Here is a 21,863-nt window from a genome sequence, read left to right as displayed (position 1 = left end):
TCCTCTCACCCTCCACATCTCTGGCCTGTACCCCCGTTCTGTACGAATAAATAAATAAATCTTTAAAAAAAAAAAAAGAATATAGACTATTTTGAATTTAAGCACTGTCTACTTAAATCCCACAAGAAGCAACATGTAAGATATGTTGACAATATTTTAAATTAACTAAATATTCAGAAATTCTTTTTCCTATTTAAAAAAAAAGTATGACTCAAGAAAATTTCTGACATTTAAAAATAATTTCATATGGAGTATTAGCTAGTAAGTCTATATTATGTATATCATCTGTTAAAATAACAAGAGCTACAAATAAAATGCCAATACAAACATGATTTTACAAACCTATTCTTTCAAGTTCTTTTCAATAACTAATTTGGTTTAAACATGTGTTACTATTTTCTACTGAATCCTTTCCTTCAATTTCTGTTTCCTCTCTTTCATTCCTCATCTCTCTTCCCTATTCACTATACTACCTTTCTTTCCCACTTTTATACCCACTACCTACCTCTCCAGTCACGACTTAGAGAAATTCATTATATTTACTATTGTAGTAAAACTTAAAAGGCCTTAAGACAAGTTAGAGAAACAGCTTAATGGAACTAGCTCATTCTCCCTTGGCAAGTATGTTTACATGCCGATAGTCCCAATTTAGAGAAATAAATGCATAGAATCAAACCAACTATTTTCTTTTTTGCCATGCTAGGATATAGCAACAACAAAAATCATTGCATAAAACACAATTTGGGGCATACAGAGTTTACCAGAAAACATTTTACAGCTAATTACATTTTATGCATGCACTACAGATAACTTTCATAGTATATGCAAGACAGAGCACCTGTAGATACAGATGGATAAACAGTAATAGCTAAAGGCTCAGTGAAAATAGTTGACTGACCAACAGTGAAAACTCAGAATGCTAGCAAAAAATATACCTTTCAAGGAAATAAAAACTTCTTATACTATTTTTTCTGTGTTCCCTCTATATATTAGTTCAATATAAGTTGACTTGTCTAACCATGACAATATATTTTTTAAAAGAACACTTAAGTTTCAGCATTTTTAAAATCTGCTTACCAACACTTTTCAGCTTCTCTTCAAGCAGTTTTAAAGTTTGCTGAATCGATGCTCCATCAGCTGGTGCTACATCTACGCACAACATCCCTAATAAGCCATCCAACTGCTGAGACAACTAAAGCAGAGGGACACCAAAGAGATAACCCTGATGTAATCAGCATCTAAAGTGTTTAATGATTAATGAGGTTTACATCTAATGAGGTTATCACAATTATACTTGAAAAAGGCTACACTGTTTAAAGACAAGGACGAATAATTAGAATATGTATTATCTGAAAGATACAACACATAGACACATGCACCGGAAAGACAAAGTAGTATATCCAAGTCAGCAGAAGGTAAAAAAGTATTAAAACTCTTATTTCAATCTAATATTATAAAGCATAAACTTGGAGAAACAATAAAAATGAAATATATCTATCAAGTTGGGAAAGACTATTTAGATAAAAGGTTTGACTGCATGCAGACTTAAACATCTTAGCAAAAAAACAAACAAGGAATTATATCTCATTTCCCCCACCAGTAAATTATTTTATTGTTCCAGAAAAATAATTAGGAAACATGCAAACCTGCAAGAATGATATGCAGATAAGTGTTCAGATAATTTGCAGAAAGAAAGGCGATCAAAAGACACTTACATCTTGGGCAACACCATGGAATTCAAGAGCTGCTTGTAAAAGATTTTGCCTAAATTCCAGTTGACTGGCCTGTCGATAACAAACATCACTAAGTTGTTGTTGCAGTGACTTCAGTTCTACAAGATCTTCCTCATCCCCAGCATTTAAGAGTGCTGCAATTTGCTGATTAAGCTCCACATATACGGCAAACCATTCCTGTAATACGAATGTTGTAAATTAATGACTAAAATAATTCCAGAAGAACTACATTTTATAATTTGTCCAGACATATTAAAGCAACATAAATGAGAATTTTCTAGTTCAAATTTTAATAAAGGAGAATGAATCTTTCTACTATGATCCTTGCAAATCACTCTTGCTAATAGCAAACTCACCTATATCCTGATCCTGGCCTCTAAATGTCCCCTCAACTCCCTCCTCTCTTTTTGTTCTACTGGAAACCTGTCCAGTCTCAGAGAATACAATCTGCCCTCTCAACTGATTGCTTGTTTCTGTTACCACAAGTTTGAAAATGGGATATATGATGGCCCCATTTCTTCTTCCTTTTCTTTCAAAAACCACATCTTCTTCGAAGTGCCTATTTTTGAAATTTCATGCCTCCAAACTTCCACCTAATTTTTTTGAGTTTAGAAAGGTTACTTCTTCACATCAGCAGCCAGGTTTCTTAATATATTAAGTCCATGAGGTAGGCATCCACTGAACACGCCAACATCACAATCCTTGACTCCCTATCCTCATGTGGCCTCTGCTCTTTACTCCAATGCACATAAAGTCTGTCATGTTACCAAACAGCTCCAAAACTTTTCAACTTCAAGAATCTTATTCTCTGAACACCAGCTTTTTAGCTCTCTAATTCATCTCCTTTACAGTAAACTTCAATTCCATTCTGTGGGATGAAATCACATGACTTTGGCCCCTGATTCCTTTTCTGAAATGTTATTTTCTATGACTCCCTACCTTGTTCACTATACTCCAACACCATCAACATTCTTACAGTTCCTCTATCATGACAAGAAGCTCCTACCTTGAGGTGGTATTTTGTTGCTGTGTCCAAGCCCTGAATTGTGTTTTGCTTGTAATTACTCCTTCCTATCATTTTGTGGTTGCTGATTAAATGTCATCTCCTCACAAAGGCTTTGCCGATAGGGTACTCCATCCCACTTACCCAACTTGAACGTGAATTTCCTATATTAAGACAGCTAAATACCACAGAGACTAGAACACTAGGTATTAAATGAACATATAAAAAACAGACATTCTAGATTTGTTGACAGGTAACCAGTATTAGTCTAAACTGTGCCCTGTACCTGAAACTTGGGTTTCTCTCATTTGTCATACTGATTTGTGGCTTAAACTATTATAGAATCTTTGAATATTATTGTATAATTAATATGGTCAGATGTAGAAGGAACACAAAATTTGAATATGAAATAAAGGTTTGTCTCTTCTTGCTAAAAGCATGACTGTTTACTTAATCTCTCGAAGTTTCTCTGTTTCTACTTCTACAGTAGTGATTTTCAGCTGGGGCGATTTTGTTCCTAACGAACACTTGTAATGACTGGAAATATTTTTGGCTGCCACAGCTGAGAGGAAGGGGATGCTATTGTATCTAATGGGTGGAGGAAAACAATACTGCTGAATTCCCTACCAAAAAATCATTTATTCGGTCTATAATGTAAACAGTCTTGATGTTAATAAAACTACTTGTATATCACAATGATAATATGGCTTACCTACTTTACTGATTATTGTATGATTTAAATGAATATGTGCAAAATATTTTGAAGATTTCTATTAGTTTTTAAAATAGAAATTGGTGATATAAAGTAAAAATATTACTGGACTAAATTAATATTACAGTGTTCTGAAATAGAAAGGAATTTCATAATCTCATCTATAGAAGTAGCACATTTTGTGCATGGTCTAAATAAAAAGGTCCAAATTTGAAGTAGTATCAGCAGAGATTCAGAGGGAAAAAAATGGTAAACTAAAGGAATAGGAACAAAGGATAGTATTTCTTGAAAGAAGAATGATCTACATCAGATCACAATCATAAAAATACTCAAGCTTCACTCCTGACCTACTAGATCATGTCAGTCTTTGCAGGTAGTACTCTATAAAGGGCATTTTAACAAGCACCTCAGTTAACTCTTATGCCATGAAAGCTTAAAAATTACCATCTGAAGCTGCTACTTACACTGGTTTGAACTAACATCTGAAATATAGGCTTTATTAGAATGACCAGGGAAGCAAATGATTTCAAATTTGTACATCTCATGAAATTAACACCTGAAAATAGAGAAATCCACACTACAAACTGAGATTGTCATAAAGAAATAATTAGTCTTTCTGTTTATGAGAACACAGAATTTGCAGAACCTTCAGGGAACAATTGCATTCAGTTCAGTTATGGTCATCTGCTTACCTATCTTTTATGTTTAGAAAATGATTTTCACAAAAAAAAAAAAAACAAACTAATCAACACCAAACTTTGAGATTAAGAAGGCAGGTAAAAATGGAGCTTGAATGTTCATTTAGTAGTATGGAGGCAGTCAGGATTGACACTGGTATTACATGAGAATTGTGGGAATGCAGAGTAGGTAAAATGATGGATATTTATACTTTTGACCACAAAGTTGCCAGTCACTGCCAACTCTTTTAGGTTAAGAAGGTAATTATGCTGAGAACATATGTTAGGGGAAAAACAGGTTTTGCTCTTCATGTGCTCTCCTTGGGGAGCAGAAGTCAGCACTGTGGGATGGGGGATATTTATACAATCCTTAAGCAATTTCAGAGATTTATGTTTTTATACTTTCCTATTATATGTTTTTCCTACTACCCACTATCTCCACCCAAAAGATAAGTGTTTTATTACTGAATAAAAAGCCATAACAGTTATTAGTTATTATGATCATTTTGATATAACTTAATATTTTTATACTTATCTGGCATTCAAAAACCAAATAAACTTCTATTAACAATGAACTACATGTTAGCAGGACATTTTATTTTCTGTTTATCAGTCCTGAATATTTGAATCAGTTTATTTTTTGCTTTATATATCTGGTTTCTATTTTTGAACAATCTAACACTTAAAACTTTACAAAGTGCTTTGATACAAAATAGAATACTAAAATAATGTTAAGTTCGTGATTATAACTTCACGAAACCTGAAAAATTCTAATACTTGTTTCAAACTGAATTTTATTCCTAAGGTAAAAATAAGGCTCATTAAAAATATCAGAATATCTTACACATCATATGCAAATTAATACTCATCCTCCATTAATGTATTCTCTAAGTGAAAACACAGTGCCACCTATTGGCTAAACAGTGTGGCTCACTTCTGTAAAAAGAACAGAAAATTTCAAAACTACTCAAGAGTAGAAAGTATAGTATAATGATACTTCATGTAACAACTAGCTACAATAATTACCTTTTAGTGATGAGCTTACTGTATTATATACACATGTTTATTTTCAAGGCTGCATACCTGAAAAGTATAGCATATTACAATGCAATGGTACTTCATCAAAAACAAATTATCAACTTCCAGTAAATTCTGTTTAGTCTACATTCACATTCAATTTGTTCCCACTCCCACTTCTGAAACAATTTCCAGATATTAAATGCCCTTTAAAGAAATGAGGTAACCCATGATAAGTCATCAAGGTTCCTTTTCCTTGGGCACTATTTCTGAGTCAATACATATATATAAATGCATATATCCTCAAGTAATAAAACTGTTAGAATAAAATGGCAAAAAAAAGTTAGTTCTTAGGGGGAGGCAGAAAGATCCCATCTGAGTTATTAAAAATAATTTAAAAGGGGCCTCCCTGGTGATGAAAGGGGTTAAGTTCCGAAATAATGAAGCTATTGGCAGCCTCTGTAGCAAGAGTTCAATCCCCAGCCAGGGAGCTAACTCACATGGCATAAGAGACCTCTCCTGTCTTCTCCACTGCTCACCTCAACTGTGTATTTTAGTCAATCTGCCTGTTTTGGTCCCCATTCTGTCTCTGGTGAGTCCTCTCATTGTCCCCGCCCCCAAAGCACGCCTCTAGCCTATACCCCAGTTCTTGGATGTATAAATAAAATAAAAATCTTTTAAAAAGAAAACTGATTAAATAAATATTATATATAAGACATAAGGGACTAACAGAATAGAATATATTAAAAAGGAAATAATGTCAGATATTGTTAAACTACATCTTTAGTAAATAAATGACACTGGGTCGACAATTCAAATTTATTCTCAAGAAGTCTATTCAGTAATTACTCTCTAATCTCATTTATGTAAAATATACAACTAATACTATCCAATTTTTAATTACCACTTCACCTGGGGAAATTGATGAGGAATTATAGAATTGTAATGTTTAGATGATTGTTAAATCTTACCTAAGCATAGAATTTAACATTATTATTGATCAGTTTCTACTGTTGTACTTACTTGTTTCTACTTACATGCTAGAGATTAGGATAAACCTGACTCTTACTTGTCCTTGAAAACATGACTTTTTCTCAATTCATAAATCCAAGGAGTGTATTCTGATCATTTGGAGATGCCATTTGGCTTCTTTGTAATTTATTATATTTTTTTCCTCATATTTAGAATAAAGTTTTATACTGTATATACAGCCTTTGTGTGTGAGTTTGTGAGTATATAAACTGATCACTATTTTAAGACAAAGTCTAAGAAAATAGAAATTAATGAATTCCAGTTTTATTTTTCCAATTTTCTATCCAATCTATTTTAGATTACCATAAGAAATATATGATTTGGGGAATAATGGGGTGAGCTAACTGATCCACAAATTGGATGATTACTTTCTCCATAATGAAGAGCTAACACAGAAGACACTTAATAGTATCAGTTTCCTCCACACCAAGTTGTTAAATTTTAAACCTTTTGAGCAACTGTTTATGTAATGTACCTACATATAAATTTATCCCTAATTTCATAACTATTTCTTATTATGTTTATTTGTTTAACTGTTTAATTATATACTTCACAAGTACATATGTAAACCCCTAAAAGCACAAAGAATGGAAAAATACCCTGGCACTTTTGAGAATCATTCTTCATCAGTTGTGCTTAATGTAACAATTATGGAATTACTCCCAGGCATTTAACTGTACCCTCCTGTAAAGCAGAGAACTAAGAATCAGTTTCTATCTCAGGACTACAGATGAAGGTTCTGTTTTTTGCACTACCACTCTTCTGTCAACATAAAGAAATTTCACAAACACTGTGCTCCTACAAAAATATATAATTAAACTATTGGAGACAAAACCAAAATCAACCTTTCAATAAATATGTTCTAAGATGTCAAAATGTAAATTTATGCCCTCTAAACATTAAATGTATCAAAAGTTTATCGCAACTTAGTACCACACATGCCACTAATTAATAAGCACGTTAATAATAGTATTGGAACTTGCAGAGGAAAAAGTGTCTCACACTGTGCTGGCTCTCGATTTCTTCATGCTTCTGCTGTAGAGCCTGGGAAGCCCTGATGGAGTCTCCAATCCCCCACTGGGCTCTTAGTTGTTCTGATCCAGGCCCTTCAAGCCAGTTCACCACCTACAGAAGTTGACATGAAACTTTAAGATATTTGTAAACTTTCATTCTAATTCATTTTACCCTCCTACAATTCTTCAAGTATTTTTAAATTTAAATTCTAGTCTATAGGCAGTAAATGTTCCTTTTAGAATTATGCAGCTATAAACTATAAGTTTTAAAACCTATAAAATGCATATAGTAGCACCTGAGGCTTTCAGTATTTGATATCATCTTCCAGGCTAAAACAAATCTGGAATGTGCCTACAAAAGAGGATTAAAAATGACTCTAGGGTAATAAAATCAAAGATCTACACGAGATTTAGAGGTCGAAATGACTTTAGTGAAATGTCTTATCTAACACTTAAGAAAACTGACTTTCAGAAAGATTAAGTGACTTGCCTAAGGTAACATAATCCATTACTAGAAAACTACCAATAGAAGTCATGTGTCCTGACTACTCAGTCTAATGTTCTTCCTAAAGCATGATACAACTGAATGAATTAATTAACTAATATAAAGTTAAAATGTTATTTCCCTCACTCTGAAAAGAAAGTTTTGAACTGTAGAATTATACTACTCTCCTGCCTTCTAGAGGTCTTCTTGGTCAGATCAACTAGACATTTAACTGACATGACCATCAGAAATCCCACTAGTCTACTCAGAAGGATGTAAGGAGGGGTCTACAGTTTTCTAGGACAGCAGTCTTGGGCATTTCTTTTCTCTCTCAAGTGTGAAACAATCCAACAAATCTGGTGTAAGAACATGAAATCCATATGGAACAGATAGGGGAGATACGCTGGTTTCAGAATCTCATTCCCCAGAGGGGTCATTTCTGCTATACAAAGCACTGAACTCAAGGATGCCCAAAACTATGTCTCCCATCAAGTATTAGTAGTTCCTCAATACAGATATAGAAATAATTTTTACTATATACAAAATTGCCTACTAAGATAGTTGAAATTCTAATTTTATCAGGTTTACATGAAAATAGAATAAGTAGTAGGCAAAGATAAAATTCTCATGCAGAAGGAGGAAGGGTTTTGTTAAGTATCTGTGAATGTGTATATACACCCTGAAATCACTCACACATAGTAAGGTAATTTTAAAAGAAAAAAATATTATCAAGCTTTCCTGTTACTAAATTAGAATAAGAAACTTAACAACAAATGTATGGTCCCATCCATAATTAGAGATTAACATAGTTCCCAAGAAGTGAAAGAGGGTACTTTGTAACATAACAACGTTAGAACGTTTTTTAAGAGTACTGCAGACCCATACTATATTTCTGTCATTATCAGATTAAAATATATTAATTTTAACAATCTAACAGTTAATGCAATTTCTTATAATTACATAAAAGCCCCACTTCAAACAGAAAAATCCTATATATTCATTTCATTAATTATTCAAATGCAGAGTTTTCTCATGTCCCTCCAGACTTAAGTGCTACAACCAGTTCTCAGATTTCACCTAACATTCAACTATTATACTGTAATGATTTTCCATGAGACTACCACAGTGGCTAAACTCTCTTTTCAGAGTCCTGAGTTTATTTGCAAATCACTATTGTCAAGTGTTCTTTTGAAAGCAATGCTTTGTTTCTATATATCACTTTTCCTACTCTAATCTTTTATAAGAGCTATGTTTAGAAGGGCAAGGTACTAAGGTCCTATTTCCATCTGTTATCCTGTAGAAAATAACACTCACAAAAAAGACATGAGCAGTTGGTCTGGAGAAAGTACTGGGCATGAGTTTGAACTGTGAATTCTGTTCCTGTTATCTTTAACATGATGTTCATGCTATCTACCATAGAGGGCCATTGTCAGGATTATACTAGTCACTATACAGGTGAGACATTTAGCACAGTATATGCTACTAATTCTTAGTCCTTTTGTGTTCCTCACTTCTGAAAAAAAAAATTAGCTCTTTCTGTCTGCTCATGCTTTACAAAATTTGTCTCACATCTGATGCTTGGGTCACTAAGATTCTTGGGTTTCTTAAGGAAGTCCCTGAGTTTTTGTATTCAATACCCTTTTTAAAAAGAGAAAAAAGGGACTAACTTTTAAGGAAATTTATGGCAACATTTTTAAACAATTACATACTGATTTATTTATTGGGACTCAATTATTTCTCATTTATTACTGATTTATTTATTGGGACTCAATTATTTCTCATTTATTACTGTATGTTATGGATAGGGATACAGAACCAAATAAAAAGGCTTTTGAGTATTTTAAATAATATAACTTATTAGAAATATTTAAATTCTAAAAATAAGAATGGAATGAAAGCATCTCAAAAATGTTTAGCTAATTAATAATGTATTTATTATACATATTACTCTATGTATAATAAACTTAAGAAAATATCATTTAAGCATTAAATTTTGATTTTAGAATAATCTAGAGTAATATAAGTCATAACTGGGAAAAATATTACATTAGCATGGAACTTTTGAAGAATTGTAAATCTAAAAATAAACTTAAAGCAAAGCCATCTCCTTCATACAAAACTAGTTACAGTGTCAATGAACATCAGCTTTAATATGTACTGAAAGCAATTTTCCCTAATGTGTACACTGTATTCAATGTACACTGTATGCAATACATGTACACTGTAAATGCATGACTATTTCTAACAAAAATGATGCAAATTAAAGTTAATTCTTTAGTAAATAAGTCTATTTAAATGCAAAAATGGAGATGGCTTGCAAAATTGGGTTATAAAACTAAAAAAAAAAGAAAAACAGTTCTATGCCTCCCTACATATCAATATTACCCCTACAATTAATATGACTCCCTACATATTAGTATGACCCCACAATATAATATTAATTATATTTGCATGTAAAATATAACACTATTTCCTGCTCTTATACTCTACCACATAAATGTGTGCCTAGGTAAAAAAATGTATGGAATATCCCCTATTTTTTCTTGGCCAGGATGATTTCTAAAGATTACATGAGAGCACATATGAGATCAGATGAAGCAGAATGAGAGTGTCAAGCAAAAGTCCAACAATTAAAGAAAGAAAGATTATGGGGAACTGGGAAAGTAACTGTGGCTGTATACTTCTGTAACTCAGAATATATCCTATTTTTCATCTATAGTTCCTTTTACAAAGGAAAAAAGCACAAGGAGGATACTAGAAAAAAAATTTGCCGTGTTGGTAATAATTACTGCCATGATAAATAATAAGAACAACAATAATATATTTCAGTGAAATGGCATTATCTCCTATCCAGAAGCATGTGAAATCTAATTATTAAACAGCAATAGCAGCATGGAAAACTTCTGCATACCACATGAAATCTGATGCTATCAATATGAACCACCGGGAATGAGTGACAATAACTATTAATGGTTGTTGCTTATCATAGAGTTAATCAATTAGAGCTATTAATTTTTCTTTCATTATATTTTAAGGGAAAAGCTGGGGGGGGGAGAAAGCTGGAAAAATTCAATTTCACAACTGTAACAAGAAAAGGTAGTCAACTTTATGATTCTATAAACAAAAAAATATGTATTTTCCTCAAGTCTGTAAGACTAAAGACAGTTTGTGCTCTGTGTGCACTGACGTGATTAATATGCTACCATACAGAAAAATTTAAATAGTCATTTTGGCAAAGGAAATGGATCTTATCCTAAAATGTGACTGGTATAAAAAAACAGTGCAGGAGCAGTTACATAATGAATATTAATGTCCTAACTAATTCACTTGTAATGTTCATAAAGAATATTGAATTGTAATGAAATTTATTTGTTCTAACAATTGTTACTACTCTCACCATTATTATAAATATCATTGTTGGCCTATAAAATTTTTTTCTTCCTTAATCAATACACTGCTCCATCATTTCAATAAAAACATCTGTCAATATTTCAACTCTATCTGTCACACCCATTGATTTACATAGCAAAGCACACATGCTGGATGAATTCCATCACCCATGATTTTCCTGCACTTTGATAGTCAGCCATGAACTAACAGGGTCAACCAACAGGCCTGTCATAAATTCAAGATCAACCCTACTTCAAAATAAAACTTAATGTGGGATTTTCGCTCTTCCAGCCCCCACCAAGAAAATCTGGAATCACCTTTACTCTATCTAAACCTCTAAGTCTCATGCAACCACCAGCCCAAAACCCTCCCCAAACCTATACAGCCAGACAGGTGACCTTTGTCTCTTACTTTAACAATTTTTTATGTTTATATATATTAATATATATCAATCAATCCTTGATCTCTCTGACGACTAACTTCTATGGAGGAACAAAGGGAGAAAGAATCAAGGGGGAGGATGAAAGAAGGAAATAGATCAAGGTAGTGGAGGGTGAATTAATATGACCATGATCACAGAGCAAAGAGAAGGATCTAGAATTCAGCCCTGACAATACTCTATATCTCAAAGGCTATGAACTTCCCACAGTGCCTACTGATTTTCTTTCAATGAAGCTTAGAAACCAAGCTACTATTGTTTACTCAAGATGCTCTTTTTCCTCTAAGGAGTGCTAATGCTTCTTTCACATCTAAAGTATATGCCTAGTGAAACCTTACACATCTTGGAGGACAAGCTCAAGAGCTAACTCCTGCATCTAGTCTTCCTAACTTGAAACCAAAGGGATAATCGGATAATCCCTCCTACAAATGCTCACAGTACTTCAGTGATGTCCTTGTAACACACTTTCTCTCATTTTGATAGCAAAAACAATCAATCATACTAACTTTATATCCCATATAAAACTCAGCAAAGTTTTCCACATAATTAGAATTTAGTAAATACTTATCTACTAAATGGATGAATCTAATTAAGACACGTTATTTATAATTTGGCATTTTATAAGTAAAATATAAAGATTTGTTTCTTAATTCAACAGATGAAAATCCAGTAAATAACTAACAAAAATATCTTCTATCAATATTGGTGTTTAATACTTTTAAACTGCTTCCCATAAAAAAATTAATCTTAAAGAAATCAAAATTCACAAATATTAAATATGTTTAAAATTTTCTCAGCATCATCAAAAATGAACTATTATTGTGCAATCTTATGGGCATGAGCAATTCAATGGACATGTGAAGTCATTACATGTTATCATTTTACTCGGATAAAAAAAACCTCATAATATACAAATTAACAAGAAAAATTAATAAGATTTTATAAATTAATAAATAAAATATCAATGTTATTTCTTACAAGAATATACTGAAACCACAGGCAGTTTTCCAAACAACTAGTTATTATTTAAATTCATTTTCAAAAAATGTCTTCCCTGTCATTACTGTAGAAATAATATAATACTGAAACAAACACTATTTGTGATAATGTACATAATTTAAAATAGCTTTAGAATATAATTTGATATCCTAAAGGTTCTCTATAAATAAGGCCTAGTAAAAAATGGGTCATGCTGTAAAAATTATAAAAAAAAAAAAAGCTCTTAAATTTAGAATTAAAAAGTCAAATATATTCAAATCAGCCACTTACCTGCATCACCTTCTGTTGAATCTCTTCTAACTGTGTACGCTTACTACGTTGTCTACAAACCTCCTGGTAGCGGGTATATTGCTCTCGCAGTGAATCTAATAATTTCATAACCTGTGGCTGTGCAAGCAGTTCATCATCCATAGGAGACCATGAGACCCCACCATCTGAACCATTAAATCGACGCTGCTGTAATTCGGATAACAATTCATGCCCTTTACAAATGAAAATTAATGTACATTAAAAAATTCAATTCTCAACCTTTTCAACTCTTATCCCTTATTTTTAAAACATATCTAACAAGTCACCTAGCTATGTACCAGGTCACAAATACTTAAATATATTTTAAAACTTATATAGAAATAAAATTTAAAGCTGCATATGAACATGTTTCTACATATACCAAATCTTATCATAAGTATATATATATAACACATGCATTCTATGATAGTGCATGTGTTACATATATCTTAATCAAATCAATGTATATATTTGAACATACAGCACATTGTTATTTTTTTTTTGATACATTCATTACTCAGAATACCTTGCCAACAAACCCTCTTTCCTATAGTGCACAATTACACTAGAGAATTTCCTTTCTGTCTAAAGGTACTAATCAACACTAAGCAGTAAATAGCAGACCTACAGTTTTAATTCATATTCTTAATCATAGAACCTAAAAGAAAAAGTAACAGTATAATATTGCAGTTATGGTTAGAATAAAGGCAGAAACTCTTATTAGTGGTACAAAGTATACTTAATATCTATCAGAATCTCTATAACATGCTAACTGAATCATGAGGGAACAGAATAGTTAAAAACTACATCCAAAGTGATTCAGTTATAGCAAACTCATGTAGAAAATCTATTCATGCATAAAAATTTAAAATTGCACAATGTACAATGTCAAAGCTGCAAGTATATTAATAATTTGAAAACTAAATAAACGGCAAATTCTTTTTCCAGGAAAATACTTTTCCAATTTGTTATTATTTAGGGGCCAAAAAATATGCAGATGTTTAAATTCTTTTCATCTTTATTCAAGAAAATGTTTTAAATTAAATGATGTCCAATATATAGAAATAAAACCTTTATTGTAGTTAACAGATATTTCTAGTTTCTAAAAAAATATTCAAGATTGTGCTAACCCTCTCCATTTTACAGTCTTTCAAACTCTGCTTTAAGAGACCATAGCATATAACATTAGGACTTAGTAGCATATAAAGCTAATTTTAAAATAGAAATTTCAAAAACATTTTAATTCAATGGCTTAAACTTTTTTCAAGATATTAAATATAAACGTGAAAGTAAGTCATAAATCCTCAACATTATTTTTAGTTAGTTTTCTGTACCTCTTATTCATGTAGTAATTAAGAGATTATAATTATCTCTTTAGTCTCTAAGGAAATAAAATTTATATCATACTAACAAAACTTAGGACAACTAAGTCAATAATTCAGAATTTAATTCTTTATTCTTCATTACATATGGTAATTAGAATAACTGTTCTAAATATTTACGCAAAGCCTACATATACACAAAAGTCATTAAGTTCTGAGTACATTTATTTTATCTACTTTGACAATGGATATCCTTAAGCTTTACTTATGGATATTATTTCTAGAAGAAAATCAGCACCACATAATTATTTCAAAGAACAGATTCTGAAACTAAACTGCCTTGGTTCATGCCCTAATCTTGCATTAACTAGCTATGTAACCCAAACAAGTTGCTTAACCTTTTAATACCTTAATTTCATCTTAAAAATTAGGGCAACAAAAGTACATACTTCTCTGGGTTTTGGTGAAAGATAAATGGGTTTCTACATATAAAACGCTGAGAAGAGTGCCAAAGTGTTGATAAACAATGGGATTAGGATTACAAACTATTATTAGAAAAACAGAATTAAAATTAAGGTATTTTCATTTAAAAGAACATCAATCTTTACTATTAGATTCTGTGAAAAACTAGAAATATTGGGGTTGGAATACACTTACTACACTGAACACACTGTGTGCAAGGACTCCACAATGTTCTAGTCCTCTTACATACATGACAGTATAACAATGTAGGTAGGTGGCTTTGGATTTAGACATATTTTGAGCTAGGTATGCTTAGCTGATTTGGGGCAAGTTAATTTATATCTCTAAGTGTTAGCTTCCTTACGTACAAATAGTGAAAATGATAATTATCTCAAAAAGTTGTTATGAAAATAGAGAAAAAAAATGTTAGAAGATACTCAGTATTCAAGAATCCTACATACCCAATGAAACAGAAATTTTTACCTCCATTTCATCATTAAGGAAATAAACCCAAATATTTGTAAGACAGATCATTTAACTTTGTCATAATAGGATTTTTTTTAAGATTTATTTATTTATTCATATGGAACTGGGGGTACAGGCCAGAGATGCGGAGGGTGAGAGGATTCACCAAAGACAGAGAAAGGAGCAAAACAGGCAGATCAACAAAGTACACTGCTAAGGGGAGCAGTGGGCGGGTCAGGAGAGGTCTGACATTCCATGTGGTCACCTCCGGGGCAGGCGGGGATCGAACTCATGCGGCAGGGCCGTTAGCTTCTTAGAGCTGGGCTTTAACCCACTGCGCCACCAGGGAGGGCCCATAGTAGGTGTTTTTTTTTTTTTTTTAAAGATTTATTTATTTGTGCATACAGAACTGGGGTATAGGCCAGAGGTGCAGGGGCGGCGAGAGGCTTCACCAGAGACAGAGTGGGGAGCAGAACAGGCAGATCGACAAGGTACACTGCTGAGGGGAGCAGCGGGCGGGCCAGGAGAGGTCTGCCACGCCATGTGGTCACCTCCGGGGCAGGCGGGGATCGAACTCATGAGGAAGTGGCTTTAGCTTCTCAGTGCAGTGCTTTAACCCGCTGCGCCACCAGGGAGGGCCCATCATAGGTATTTTTAATAGTGTGGAGTGAGTACATTATCACTTAACTGTCATGTTAAACCAAACAAGTTTGAAAAATTTCCCTTCAAATTCATACCACATAATGCATATTCAAAACATTTATTTCATGGACCAATCAATATACAACTAGTTTTTCAGATTATGATTATCACTAAAAAATGTTTTTTCATCTTACCTGTCTGAAGAACTGTTTCAGGATCAACTGATGGAAGAAAATTTAAATCCACAGACCTAGCAAGCACCAAATGAGTAATTTTTAAAAGGATTATTTTCATCCATGTAACTTAAAACCTTTTAAACATATACAGAAAAACACAAAAACATGAAGCAAACTAATCTAATGTATATTATAATTTTTCTTAATGATTAGAAAACCTATTAGATCTAACACTGGTAGTAAAAAAAAATCTATATAAGTCACAAAACTTATTACTTATAAAATATAGTATTCTTCCACTAGATATTTGTTTCAAAATGAAATCTGTAGCTATACAATAACCCAGAAATATAACATTAAAAATCCTGTAGTCATCCTCCAATCAAAAGTTTATTATCTAGAGCAACCTTTGAGAGCTGCAACGTCCTCTCTGACATTCTTTTATGTGAATGTGAGTGTGTGTATGTTCCCTTCCTTGTACTGATTTTTCTATTTTTGTCATTGCCCTTTGTTTTCATCAGCAAATAAGGGAAGTAATGATGAAGATAAGGTACATGGCAAATCAAAGCCTAGGACATTGCTTTGCTTATCCAAATGTTTCACTTCTAGGCCTTCCCCTCTTAATAACTCAATACTTCCTGAGGATTAACCTAAAGTGATGAAAATTTGCAACAAAGGAAATTTTTACATGATATGGGGTTTAAAAGAAACAAAACAATAACACTTGAATTTCTTGGGGAGGAATTGGCAAAGACAAGATTTTATTTGATACTTCATGTAACCATATATAATAGCCCACCCCAATGTGTTTCCCAAAACACTGCACAGATATTACTACTAAGTAAAAGGATGCAAATATAGAAATTTCTAAGGAAGCAGTTAAAAAGATTTGTTTCTTTATTGCACTGTTTTAGCAGAAGCTGTAACCTGTACATTTTCACCGTCAAGGAGGGTAATGAGATAAAACAACATTAAACTCCATGACCATGAACTCATTTTCCACATGTACCCTCTTCATGGATCTTTCCTGAGAAACATGACTTCAAGAAACATCAAACTTACTCTGGTATTCAGTAAGTAATTCTGTTGAGTAATCTGTATGACATTTTCAGTTCCTAAACCAGAGCATGTAAGCATGTGACACCTACATACATATTCATATATGTGTAAAAACCTTCCACTTTACATTTTTATATGACCTCTATGGGGTAATTGTTTGTTGTAACTTCAAATAGATGTACAATCATTTATTTTAAATTTTTTTTGTTCAAATAAAGATTTGTTATGACTATGATCTCACATTACCCTCATTATACCAGTTAACTGCTATGCTGTTAAATATTTGAACTCATAAAGTTGTACTTTATCAAGCTTCCATTGTACTTTTAAGGTCAAATTGAAGAGATAGACAAGGAAATGTTGATTCTATGATTCAAATTTCCTAGTGAAATATTATTCTACCAGTGACCACTTTGCTGTTGAGAGACCAGAAAGAAAACAGGGGGGAAAAAAAAACCTGTTAAGATTGTATGGTTCAAAAAAAAAAAAAAGATTGTATGGTTCAATGGAAGTCTATTAAAATGAAATAAGTAAGTGCATGTAGATAACACAGTGAAACAGTTACTTTAACCAGTGTCATTAAATATGAAATACTCGAGTTGAACTCAGAGTAAACACATATTTTACTAATAGGGAAGTTCTATAAATTAGGCATTTAAGTGTAACTGCATTTAAGTAACAATTTCATTTCAATATCTAGCCTTTCCATATTTTTTACAAGCAAAGTAGACATTCAAAAAGGCATAAAATTATTTTATTTTGAAGATATATTTCTGCAAATGAGTATTTTAATGTCAGAAATATGGAAATCTGTTATCATTCAACAAAAATTAATATCTTTAGTAAGGAAACTTTCAAATTTTACATGTAAAGCATATTCCCACGAATTAAAAAATATGTAAATTTTGAATGTGGATTTTTATTAGAGATTTATCTTAATTTTTGTACCTTGCACTAGGACATACCTTTCTTTCTCTTGCTGATTTCCTTTATCACTTCCATTATTAATCAAAGCAAGTTCATCTAATAATGATGTAGATTCCTTGGTAAACTTCTCAAAAACCTATGAGATTAAAATAGGATATTTCATTAACATATTGAGATTACTTACAGAAGTTAATATGAATGTAAGTTATTTTCCAGTAAGAGTAATAGAATTGGAGCCCTCCCTGGTGGTGCAGTGGATTAAAGCACAGCACTAAGAAGCTGAAGCCATTTCAGCATAAGGCATAAGTTTGATCCCAGCAGAGGAGGTGACCCACATGGCGAGCCAGACCTCTCCTGACCCGCCCGCTGCTCCCCTCAGCAGTGTACTTTGTTATTCAGCCTGTTCTGCTCCCCACACTGTCTCTGGTGAATCTTCTCACTGCCCCTAAACCTCTGGCCTATACCCCAGTCCAGTTCTATATGCATAAATAAATAGATTTTTTTTTTTTAAAGCGTAATAGAATTGGCCTACTTCCTTTCCCTCTCTGGAAATCACAGCACAACTTAACCACCAGAAAATAATGTTGTACATAGGAGAAGATAGCTTGTCCCAAACAATCAGTAGCTTAAATGGATAAGGAATTTTTTCAATTGCTTAGCCATGTTTGCTTTATTCCTGTATTTTCTAAGAAATAACTGTGCCAAAATTAGTTTTAACTTCATGGACAACATTTATGCCATTGCAAATCCTCTAATTCTAAAGAAATAAAATATTTTTTTGTGCTTGTCTATCACTAATCAATAGTGGCTGCTGTACTAGTTACAGAGTTTGACATATAGGAATGTAGCATAAAAAATAAGTTAGAATTTGAACTTGATTTTCAAAATATTTCTGAAAGAGATTTGGGCAAGTATATTCTAAAGAGATTTGGGCAAGTACATAAGCAATAAAGTAAATATTTAATTTGCTTGAAAACTGTTCAGAACATAACAAAAATAGAATTATCTATTCTAACATAACCAAAGTTTGTTATTCTTCAATAAAAGTAACATATTCAGAAATTCTTCATTTAACATAACTAATAGTTCTCTAGAAACTATGATTAAAGTGAAAGGACTATGGAGGCACAAAGGAATCACTTTTTATCTGAGTTCTTTTGGGCTTGACAAGCAATGGTAACAGCATTTGACAGATTACCAAAGAAAAAACAAACATAAATAGAGATTTACATAGTTACTATTGATAATTATAAAGAATAATGAAGCAGGTCAGGAATTTTTAGCCCTTACTTTGGTACCTGGGGCATCAAGGACAGAAAGGAGACTCTACATGACAGATATTCACTCTGAGAATGAAGATGAGACTCTCAAATAGAGAAGACATGTCACTGATAAACTAAAAAAATGATCATCATTTTAGAGGACAAGCCCTTCTAAATTACATTCATCTAGCTGTAAAGGGGAGAGTAGTGATTGTTTCTCCAATTAATGAAAGAATAAGATTAGGACATGATTACTTTTGGTCTAGGGAAGAGTAAAGGACTTAAGCAAGACCAGAAGCAGCTTTTAGCCTCAGACAGTTACTGCAAAACAGTCTAAAATTCTTTTATGTAACAGGACTTCTCAAGACTCAAAGGCCCTAATTGATCTCTAGTTGTCATATCAAGCTAGGCCTACTGAAAAAAAAGTCTCTGATCTTTTGGAAGAGACTGACCCCATAGGACTAATATATATCAAAAACAGATCCTCAAATAACAGTTTTATTCAGTGTTTCCAGGACTTTTTTTACTCAACTGTATTGAAAGAAATATTATGGAGGACTTGCCCATACTTTAAACTGAATTAAACTGAAGTTTATTCTTTTAATTCCCAGCAGTTTTAGTAAACAATGGCATATTATACTGAGCAACAGACTGCAACTGCCTAACAAAGATACATTTTCAGAAAAGAAATACTTAACCTGTCAAATTTCTTCTGAAACCCAATAAATGTTTAAATATCCTCTCTGAAATCAAGGAAAGTACCTCTTAAGAAATTATGCTACTTTCTTATTCTACTTTAAAAATTTAGAACTTTGAAGAGTAATACTATTACTACTAAAAATTGTTTACATGAGCTAATACTTATGAATCTGATACCATATTACTTCACTTTTGTAAAAAGGAAAACAATCTACTTTTCAGTTGATTAAAATGATTGTTATCAAAATATTTATGTGTAGTAACATTCATCTCATTGTAATATACCAACCAGCCTCTTATTTAACCAGTCCATGTGGTCATAGGTAAGACTTCCACCAAAATCTTCTGTTAACTGACATGGTTCGATATAACGAGTCAATTTATTGGCAGACACTAAAATAACCTATGATGGTAAAAAGAAAATAAAGTTTTAGTAAATGACAGTTAATATTCATGGACAAAATAAGGGGATAAAATTAGATTAAAATATGCAGCTGTGTTTCCAATGTGGTTATATTTTTATTTTTATTTAACTAATAAAAAAGCATGTAGGGGGGGAAGGGAGGGAAATGCACGGGACTATGGTGGTGGCACAGGGGTGATTTGGTGATGGGAAACCCGTGGGGATTACAATTGAGATGAAAAAAAAAATGTGAAAAATGATGTAAAAATAAACTTTTTAATAAAAAAAAAAAAGCATGTAAAATCAATTCAATAAAACTATGGATATCTCCTAGGAAATAAGCTATCATAAATCATTTACAAATAGCACATTTTAAAAAAAAGATTTTATCCATATTAGTAATTGCTTGGTAGTAAAAATCAATTCCTTTCATATAATGATATACATAGCAAAGAACTTCCATATAGCTTTAAAATTAATTAAGTGCACTAAAATGGTAAGCACAAATGAATATTAAACCTGGCAATCAAAAATTATACTTCCATGTTTCTCTAACATTTCATTTTTTTTTTTAACCAAAGCAATGTTGTATTATAACATAATGTAAGTTTCAGGTGTACATCATTATAGGCCAGAATCTGTATATCAGTTCACTAACAAAAATTCACATCTATGCTTCATGATATAATTGACCCATATTTACCCGATTCACTCAAACCCCCCAGCCTATTCCGGCAGCTGTTTTTCTAGTTCTGTTCACTGAAATGTTTAGAAATAAGATCAATTATAGAGAAATGCACATTCCTAGCATCCAGACTTCTACCTCTACTATTTCCCATAAAAAAAGAATCATGACTCCTTGGAAAGATGGTCAATTCTACATCTGGAGCTGGAAATCTATATGACAAGCTTGAAACATCTCTTTTCTAGATATCAAGTTATCAAAGACTACTAGGACTGTGCCCAATGTCCTGGAAAGGCTTCTACTGGCCAGAGGCATTAACTATTTGCTTATCAAAGAAAATAATAAATGCCATAGCTTGAAACATTAAGCATGTTTAATACAATGAGCTGATATGAATGCCAAAATAAATGGCCGCTACTGAACTCTGCTGTGGAACACATATACTTTATTGAAAACTAGCAAAAAAAGGGGAAATAAGCATCTATCTCACCATTCATATACAAACTGTACCATCGGGTAAACAAGTAAGTTTCTCACCATAGCAAAATTCTAACTAGTAAATAAAGGTAGGGTAATAGAAACAGTACATTATCATTTTAAATCTCTAATAAACTAAAAATATAGGTACTGAACATCAATGGTTCCTAAGATCATCAAAAAAGAAAAGCAACTATTAGGAGCCTGGTAATCAAGCAACACATTATTACCAACAAATAACCTTGGAGAAAGAAAATCAGATATGAAAATAATAAAATGTCTAAATCCAACTATCAATATATGGCAATTCAGAGGTTAGAAAAGGCAAAATATGGCAAACGATGCCACAGGGGTATTCACACAATACGCACACTATGAAAATCCTAAGACAAACAACCTAGTTTTATCAAGAAAAAAAATATGTTTAAGGCCCTCCCTGGTGGCGCAGCGGGTTAAAGCACTGCACTGAGAAGCTAAAGCCACTTCCTCATGAGTTC

At 32.4% G+C, this 21,863-nt stretch overlaps 1 protein-coding gene across 1 annotated transcript in view; it reads right to left on the bottom strand.

Moving 5' to 3' along the window:
- Window positions 1–21,863, bottom strand: part of SESTD1 (SEC14 and spectrin domains 1) — a 96,567-nt gene that overhangs the window by 14,325 nt on the left and 60,379 nt on the right. The window contains exons 6-12 of the mRNA XM_004674480.2: window positions 20,091–20,204; window positions 17,879–17,976; window positions 15,873–15,928; window positions 12,770–12,981; window positions 7,177–7,299; window positions 1,716–1,910; window positions 1,078–1,192 (exon numbers count right to left, since the gene is read on the bottom strand). Of these exons, the coding sequence (XP_004674537.2) occupies window positions 1,078–1,192; window positions 1,716–1,910; window positions 7,177–7,299; window positions 12,770–12,981; window positions 15,873–15,928; window positions 17,879–17,976; window positions 20,091–20,204 (913 nt within the window). The remainder of the gene's footprint in view (window positions 1–1,077; window positions 1,193–1,715; window positions 1,911–7,176; window positions 7,300–12,769; window positions 12,982–15,872; window positions 15,929–17,878; window positions 17,977–20,090; window positions 20,205–21,863) is intronic.

The sequence above is a fragment of the Condylura cristata genome, unplaced genomic scaffold, assembly GCF_000260355.1.
Source record: "Condylura cristata isolate star-nosed mole 26May11 unplaced genomic scaffold, ConCri1.0 scaffold00002, whole genome shotgun sequence".
Taxonomy (NCBI): domain Eukaryota; kingdom Metazoa; phylum Chordata; class Mammalia; order Eulipotyphla; family Talpidae; genus Condylura; species Condylura cristata.
This window is presented reverse-complemented; position numbering and strand designations above follow the sequence as displayed.